Source organism: Periophthalmus magnuspinnatus, chromosome 7 (genome assembly GCF_009829125.3).
Source record: "Periophthalmus magnuspinnatus isolate fPerMag1 chromosome 7, fPerMag1.2.pri, whole genome shotgun sequence".
Lineage (NCBI taxonomy): Eukaryota > Metazoa > Chordata > Actinopteri > Gobiiformes > Gobiidae > Periophthalmus > Periophthalmus magnuspinnatus.
In genome coordinates this window covers 27,886,601-27,895,906 of record NC_047132.1, presented here as the reverse complement: position 1 = coordinate 27,895,906, position 9,306 = coordinate 27,886,601, and the positions used below count along the sequence as shown (strand labels likewise).

The window sequence follows — 9,306 nt, the reverse complement described above, 5'->3', positions numbered from 1 at the left end:
TATACCAACATACTTGCATAATTTAAGTTAATACTAGAATATTTTGTTCCATTAGAGACAAATGTCAGCTGTTGAGAGGACACTGATAGTTGCCCCCTCTGACGGCTGCAGGGACAGACAGAAACCAGAGACAGGGGGGTGTCAGCCAAGGTCACCCCACACCTCGGGCCCTGCGCCGGAGTCACGCGTCGTCCGCCCTCCTTCAGCACCACTGCTTCCAGAACAACTTCAGCTTTCATACTGAGAATCCAAAGTGGGTCAAACAGGGTGGTGAGAATGCCTCAGGACTGGAAACAAAAAATATGCAACCCGCTTGTCTGTGATAAAGGACCAATGAACAGCTAATGTGTAACTGGGTTGTTTACAATAATATAAGATCACACTATATAGATTAACGTAAGTGTCACAATGGGATTCATACTACAAATATAAAATAAATTAATATAAATATAATAATATTGCCTCAAGCTATTTAAGTAACTCTACTTTTTACACGTAAATAATAATAGTAATAATAATAATAATAATAATAATAATAATTTAAAAAAAAGTTTAAAGTTTTTGTAAAAGCAGCTTTCACATGTTCACAGTTTATTTCTAATGGTGTGATTTAAACGCAGGGAAAAGCAGTGAGGTGGTTACCATGGTGATGACGCTGAGACGCGGGACGTTGGCCGCGTGGACAGTTGGTGGTTGTTGGTCGCCATCTTGTGGAGGATTGTGGGTACTGTAGTTCATCTTTTCGTTGAATGCCGGTCCGTCTGCCTGGGCTGGACACCCAAAACATTTGGTTAGTCCCCTCATTAATTTTCAACAAAAATGTACATTAATTATGAAGATAGTTTGTAGGGTTCCTTTTTGAAATTAGATTAATTTATTTGGCTACATACATAAATGGCTACTACTTCGGATGATGTTAGCATGATTAAGCTATGCCTGCTGTGCCACGTGCTCTGACGTGGGATGGACGCTTTTTTGGAGTAATAACTGTTCAAATTAAATGATCTTTGTACTAACATGGACCGAGGCCTCTGTGGAGCAGACGTGGCACATAAGACATGAAGTCAAACAGTCGGTGCTGTGATATCTGAGAGTGAGACGGTTTGAGGAGAAGACAATGATGTTTTGTTGGTGTGTCTGATCAAATCTCACCATTGTCAGGCCCTTAATCCTCCCGAGGTGCTGCAGGCGCTCTCTGCCTTTACGGGATTCTCATGTCATCTGCGGCTGCCACTTCAGTATTCTGATCCATCCAGGCCTCCTGCTCAAATACCTGGGTTCAAAAGGTAAACCATGCCTTTAACACTGGGGCTAAGCCAAATGCCCAGTTTACTGTATGAATATAAATAATTACTGTAAACAAAATGTCATTTTAATCTAAGTGACAGAATTGGCTACTCAAGCTATGGGGTCCCTTAAAGGAGACTAGAGCTATTTTTATAACGATTACTGATTTAATTTACCTGTGTGGCCTACATAGTTTTTAATTTGATTCTGTGGAACTAAATTAATGACTTGGAATGAGAAATGACTCATCACCATGTCCTCTCGCGCTCTCTTCTCTTAAGTGTGAGACTCATCAACTTGTGTGGCATTGGTCAATGTTTAAACTGTATTGTGATCTGTAACAAGAATCATTGTCTTGTGTTTTCTGTTTTTAGGCTTTAGTTTGCCATAATTAAATTTGGGCCCTGCTGACACAAAAGATGCCACCAGGCAGGATGCTTGGTAACAGGCCCAAACACAAGCTCTCCTCTGTTCAAACTCTGAATGTGTGTTTACTGGGCTTTGTTTAATCGACGCTCAGTTGGCGGAGCTGACATAGTCCACAATTAGGATGAAATGTTCTCACATTAGCTGCAGTGAAGCAGTCCAAACACAGCCTGATCTTAACTCCAAACCTGACTCACGAGTGGCTAATCCCGTTGATGGAAACAGAATCCCACCCCAGTCAAAGCTGTGCCCCAGGTGCAGCCTCACAGGCCCGGGCCTGTCCTTTTATCACTGCTTGTGAATTGGGAGAGCCCTCTTGGGCACACAGCCCGGGCTGTGGTTTGGCTAATTAGAGACTATGTTTTCTCATAAATATCTATAGTAATGAAAATGAGACCCATAATGAGTAGTTACAGCATGTGAAAGTGTTGAGGCAGAAAATGCTAATTTTGGGGCAGCAGAGGGACCCCAAACCAGTGCAGCAATAAGGTTTCAGTACCACAGCTCAATTTAGAGTTATCCTCTATTGTAGCTCACAGTAAGGTCAAGTCCTCTGAAACATCTCTATTTTAGTGTATTGGTGAAGACTGTGGATGTTGCAGATATGAACTACAGCTATGAGCCGCACTGATGGGCTTTTATCATCATGATTTTATATTCACACTAATTCCTCCTTTGACTGATTAAGGCTTGTTTATTTGTGTCTGTTGATCTACATTAGGCATCTGTTAGGGCAGTTTAACAGCTTCTAATGAGATCAAGTCTGATAGGTTATCTCTGTATCTTCAGTGTCAGTGACATCTCAAGAGCGAGGAGGGCCCTGTAATCACATTGTCTTTACTAAGTCCTTCTGATAACCCCAAACAAAGTCCCAGCCTCACCTCAGATAAGCAGACTTCACTAATTGTAGATTGCACTTTTAAGAAGAAAATAAACCTTGGCATCTGCCTGGCATCTGGACTGTCATTGAAGAAGGCTAAGAGCATAATGATCTTTTATTTGTTGCAACAATATTTGTGAGCTTCTGGTGTCATGTTATGAATGAGGGGGATTAAAATGCAAATCAGACTCAGCACACAATGGGGCACTGATTAAAGACTACACCAAGATAATTGTTTTTGGTGTTTAATAAACACAGAAAATGTTTTTGTAAAAAGCTGTTTGTTTCCGTATTAATAAGAAAATATAGCAGCTTATTAAAAGATTTTGTCATTTGTATCATAATTAATACAGAGAATATTCAAAATGAGACGTCATCGTGGTGACGCTGGTGAAGGATATAGTATATTGTGACTGGGGGTGTTTTTTTTTCTGTGCTGAGTGACTTGGTAATCACCTTACAATTATAAATGTCATCCAGGTTATTCTGTCATTGTGTGGCTCCTGTTTAATCCATGTGGGACTTTGGAACTGACTCTGGAAAGACCAACATCAAGATCAACTTTCAGGACAAAGTGGTAAGCTATCAACTGACAATCACATACATATGTGCAAAACTGACCTTATGGATCGCGATCCCATTTGATTAAAAAAGTGAAAAAAAAAAAAAAAAAGGTTGTGAAAATTGAGGTCAAATATAAATAACAATCAGAAAGTGTGTGTTGCGTAACACTTGTGGCAGTTGATTGGTGTGAAGTCTATATTTAAAGAGCTGAAACTGTATGCCTCTGTGGGAGATAGCTCGGTGAGAACATTGCGTGTATTACGTGATCACAAGCACCGCTCTATATTTATCTAATCATGGGGCCTGCTCGTGCACGAGGGCGACCAGCAGAGGACGGCCAACATGGGGCTACGGAGACGCACTGCACAGACCAGGACCCACAGGAGACCCAACAGGTAGGACACCTGTACAGCAGAGCAATATATGACTATATGTTTGTGGCTGCTTTGTTATTTATTTAAAATGAAATAGCTTGCTGTTACATTAGACAATTTATATTCTATATATGCTTAAATATTTATTTAATAATACTGTATATATATATTATATTATGTTATACATTACCTGTGTTATTTGACATTTTGCTATTTTTATTTTAAAAGTTGATTACAGTTCTCTACAATGATCTATAACTGTCTTTTGTTCTTGTATATATATATATATATATATATATATATATATATATATATGTATATAACATATTTATTCATATTTAAATTTCTTTCATAGATGACCCTCGAAAATGGATGAATTTGAATTCAGTGTGGACATAAGTGACCGGGACTGGGAGTGCTTCTTTACTCAGTGTGAGGAGTGTAATGTACTTCCTCCGTCTCTCGCTGGTCTGGAGGACTCTGGGATGAGTGACATGGACGACATAGCTCTCTTTGCAAAGAAGGCTCAGAAAAGTGATTTAAACACTATAGGTCTCCTGGAGGAGGATGAGCCGGCTGGTTCTCCGTGTGAGGGTCCTGCTGAGGAGCTGTGCCCAGGCAGACACAGCTCAAGGGGGATAGAGAGCATCTTGTCTGGCAGCGAGGAGGACATTCACCTGCAGTCTGTCAATATGTTCTTTGAGCAGATGAAAAGCTCCTCTGATAGTAAGAGAACAGGCGAGCAGGGCGAGGAGAGATCTATGCAAAACAGAGCAGTGCAAGGGGAGCTGAAGGGAGGTGGGCTGTCGGCCAGATGTAATGGCCGTGCATTGCCAAAAAATATCCCAAAAGCAGCTACTGGCGTAAAGACCACAGGAGCTGTCAGCACCCCCCGTAACACATACTCTGTAAGAACAGACGAGTCCAGCTCTGAATCCTCCACCAGTCTCTACATAAGGCATCCTTACCTTAAAACACAACTCTACATCGAATCCAGCTCAGAAAACACAGCAAATGAGCATGACCCTGTAAACAGGGCCAACAGATTTACACCTCATTCAAGCAAAGTGATAAATATGGGTAAAGAAATGCACATATGTAATGTAAAAGATTATTCAGCTCACCAGAAAACCTCACATTTGAGTATTCATCAGAGTCCAGTAGTGAACGGTAAATGGACAGAGGACAAAAGCACCCAAGTCTCACAGTCGGACACAGACGGCACCCACAAACCGCCGAGCAAGGAGTCATCACCCTGCACCTCTGTAAAAAGAAAGAGAAGAAAGAAGCGCAGACTCAGTGTTGAACCTGTAGAGAATCTGTTCACATGTGACAGACTGTACGACTCTGAAGATGAGCTGTTTACGTGGAGACGAGCCATAGATCCATGCTTTTGTAATTGGTCTGGCTTAAAACACCAGCATCTAAAATGTGGTTTCATGCCTCCTTTGGGTCAGTATACACTCAGCAGTAGCCTCCCAGCCGGAGTGGAGGCTAAAGATAATCAGCCTCACCCAAGACACCGTCAATACCAGAGCGTGTTGACACAAGCTAATTATGACCCAACTTTGCCAAAAATATGGACTGATCATGAAGTGAAAAATGACTTAGTTAAATATAGTGGAAAAGCGAATGAAGGTTTCGCTGGTTATAACGAGGTGACTAAACCAAAGGAAGACATTAAACTTAACGCCAACCATGTGGAAAGTGTTGCACCCATTGACACTTCTAGGAACGAGGTCAAATCAATAACCGATTCTATTTTCCCATGCGCTGAGTCAAATGATCGTAGACCGGCTCTGAGCCAAATCGACAGAGGATCTAATGCTGAGTTGTTCATGCGTGAGGAGGCTGAATCCAAGAAAGTCTTGCCGCGTCAAAGAGAGACCGGACCCCATGAGCAGCTGGAAACCCCGCGTCTCATCGTGCACCAAAGGAGTCATAGGGTGGAAAACATGACACCTCCACCAAATAAAACGGCTATGAGTATTTCTACTGTAACTGTAACAGATCCGCTTGATGACAAAACAAGACATCACAACTTTCAAAGCACTTGCACGACATCTGAGGAAACTAGTACAACATTACATAAGCTAACTCCACTCACCTGTAACCTATTTATGGATGGTAACGTGCAAAAACCAGTGCATCTTACTGAAAATGGCTTAAACCAAGATTTATCACCAAACCATGAAATCACTGAGGTATGTGAGACTGAAGCACCACAGGAGTCAGTTGAAGGAAGTCTTATCGCAAGTGGGAATATGGATCAGATTAGTGAGTTACAAGGATTTTTGGAAAACCAGTCACGGTCCACATCATTCTCTACACTATCTTCTTGTCATACCCCGGAAACTGAACCTCTGCCAAATGAAAATATCTTACAGACTTTGGAATGCTCTGGTCTTTGTCAGGATGGTCCAAGTTTGTCAGAAGAACGTTCACAAGTCATTAGTAAGGATGGAAAAATGTATCAAAATTTGCTGAGAAATAGTCAGCACGTATCAGATAATGCGGAGGAGCCATGTTGGGATGAGGTAGAAGTTGCGTTGACAAATTGCGAATCAGAGAAACTGACTGAACCTGTATTAAAATCAGATCACACAGTTTTCGCCATGTCCTCGTTTTGGAAAGAAATGGAAAAGTTGACAATAAATGATATCTTGGGATTACGAAAAGAGAACAAAGCCCCATCCAGTTTCCTCCCGTCTTTGCAGGAAGTAGATGACCCTGACTGCTTTGCCCTGTCTGACTTTGGCTGCTGTACTCAGACAGAAGACAAAAAACTGGGTCAAGATTGTAAGAACGCACACCCTAGCATCCCAGGTCCAGTAGACGGTAATTTGAGTAATGGTTTAAAAAGTGAAACGTCGTCAAGAAATGTCCTGTGGGAGAATGAGCCGGTCCCAAAGCGCCTACATCCAGAAAAGAATTATAACGGTAAGATAACTCTGAATGACATTACTGGACCCATAATTACTCCAGGTGTTCAGAGGGGTTTAAGGAGGATGTCCAAGAAAATTAGCGTGCAAAATCTTCGATCACTTGAAGAAGAGATGTTTAGCAGCCAGTCTACGCTAAAACCATTTGATAAAGATGCGTGTAAAGATATGGGTTACCTTCCAGAAGATCCTGTGCCTAATGTTGATCCCAAACGCTCCTCTATAATTGAAAACTTCAGATTTTCTATTTCTGATATGTATAGTTATTTCTTTAGTGAAAAACAACCTGATTCCAGTCTGGAGTCTCCAACGGAAGATATAGTTGATAATTTTACCAGTGGCGATTCCGTGTCTGAAAACTACGATCATTTCTTCTCGGAGTTTGACACAGACACCTTCTTCCACGCAGAGGAACGCAAACCTGAGCTGGTGCCTATTTTTTCATGCTCCCGATCGTCAAAATCAAAAGTGAAGCTTCATGATGGTTACAATTATTTCCTCGTCTCATCTTCTGATAATTCCAGCTCCGAGTCTGATGAAGAAGACGGTCCAGAGCGTGCTCCGATTCGAGTGGTTACGCGGTTCACTCGTAAACCAAGCTCAAACGATGTCGTCACTGATGCATATGAGAATTTCTACACAGACCGTGACCTCAAACAAGACTTTTTCAAGACCACTTTCTCATTTAGAAATATTAATTTAATGGGAAATACAAGTACAAACAAAAATATGTCAACAAATGCTTTGGATGTTAGACCTTTAAAACAACACTCAAGGACATGTCGTATCAAAGCAATGCCCATAACTCTCCTGGAAAATCAAGACTTAGTGTTTCCAGATTCTGTTCTGTGTAACTTCGATGACGAGATCCTCACCAGACTACAACAACCTCTAATATACGAAAATCTGCAGACTGCTGTGGCCAATCCAAGTAAGTACATATCTACAATTTTACAATCATACAGAACCAGTGCTGGAATGTAACAAAGTAAAACTAGCAAAGTACTGTACTAAAGTAAAAATTGTAGGTATTTGTACTTTACTTAATTAAATTTGGACACTTTTTACTTTTACTACATTTGAGAGCAGGTATCTGTACTTTCCACTACACTACACTCCACTATATTTTTGAAGGGGACTGAAAAGTAAGTATTTTTATTCTTGTTTGAGATGCGCTAAAAAGGCTGAAGCGTTTATTTTTAACACGTTTATAATTAGAGCAAACTAAAATATACCAATAAAAACAGCTAGGAAAAAATATGAATTTAGTTGTTTCTGTTGAACAAAATTCAGCACAATTCTTTATCAAAATCACTACATTTGAAGATTTATTTGATCTCAAAATCTCCACAAAATACTTTTACTTTTTACTCTTCAAGTAAACTGGTACTTTAATACTTTTACTTAAATAGGTTTTTTCAAGTTTTTTTTTTTTTTTTTTTTTTTGCTCCAGTATCTTGGATGATTTTAGCCTTGGAATTGCCAATCTACTGAACGAAAGGTAAAAGGAGCGGTTAACTTGAAAACAACCACGTGACATCACAAGGTGGAACAGAGCATTTTGAGCTTTGATGTAGACAGATGTAGACAGAATAATAATAGTGTTACTCAAACATGTTGTGTTGAATTTTATAACAAAAAAATTGAATCTGAATTTGTATATTTTTACAAACTATGAACGTGAAAAAGCGGGTCTCAAACAAAAATACAACATTCTTTGACTTTTCAGTTCTTTTAAAAAATGTAGTGGAGTAGAAAGTACAGATAGCTGCTCTCATATGTAGTGAAGTAAAAGTAAAAAGTATCCACAAATCTACTTAAGTAAAGTACAGATACCTAAAAGTTGTAATTAAGTACTGTACTTTACTACTTACGTTCCACCTCAGGTCAGATCATCATATAATAGATCGGCTGTCCTATTATTGTCTGGTTGGTGGCATTATGTCATACCACAGAAAGGACGAACAAAGACTAAATTAAGAGTTTCTTAAGAATGATTCAGGCTTAACGCTCAGATTAAGGTTTAGATTTAGGGTAACTCCTAAAAAAGTAGTTACTATTCATAATGAACAAATAGTTTATTTAAAATGATTATGAATTAAGTCTTTGTTTATTCTTTATTAAGGCTGTTAATGTTGTTCTTATAAAGGGTTTCCCATTATATTTGTGTAAAATTACAACATCATTTAGGTTATTTTCACCCATTTTACACATAACATTTTGTTTACAGACTTGGATGCCCCGCTGCTTCCTCTCAAACAGTCAGACATGTGCCTTATTTGCATTGCTTTTGCATCCTGGGTGCTGAAGAGCGCTAACCCACAGGTCGGAGACGCCTGGAAGGCCGGTATGTATCTCATGATAACAACAGATCAGATTGCCACTGGACTCAGTGTTGTGTTTATATTTAGTAGGGCAGTTAACACTATTGTCTGATTACCATGCAGTTCTTTTGGCGAATGTAAGTGCTCTGTCAGCTATCCGGTATCTGCGTAAGTACGTCAAAGGCGAGACTGCACCCGGCGAGAAGAAACCCAACCTCAAAGCTCTCAGTTCTTCTTGAATCAATGACAAAATTATGCACATTTTTTATATTGTCATAATTTTGTTACGTAAAGAAATACATTAGTTCTGACTGAATAGGGATTATTTGGATGTGATTACTAGAGAGAGTGTGAGATGACCAAAGAAGAGATGGTGATGCCTTTACGAGTGTCAATGTCAAGTCTGACGTGTACTGAGTTGTCTTGTGAAATTTGACAAGTGGGAACAGAGTTAGTTTCAACAGTTTGAACCTGTTGTTTGAGCATGTTTGGTTTCATGTAATGATGTT

The 9,306-nt window shown here is 39.8% G+C and overlaps 1 protein-coding gene across 1 annotated transcript; it reads left to right on the top strand.

The window, feature by feature from the left end:
- Nucleotides 1-3,470: 3,470 nt before the first annotated feature.
- LOC117374038 (PPARGC1 and ESRR induced regulator, muscle 1) lies at nt 3,471-9,303 on the top strand. Its single transcript, XM_033970175.2, has 4 exons — nt 3,471-3,552; nt 3,887-7,404; nt 8,704-8,820; nt 8,921-9,303. The coding sequence occupies exons 2-4, from the start codon at nt 3,900-3,902 to the stop codon at nt 9,034-9,036; spliced, it is 3,738 nt and encodes a 1,245-aa protein (XP_033826066.2). The 5' UTR covers nt 3,471-3,552; nt 3,887-3,899; the 3' UTR covers nt 9,037-9,303.
- Nucleotides 9,304-9,306: the final 3 nt, after the last annotated feature.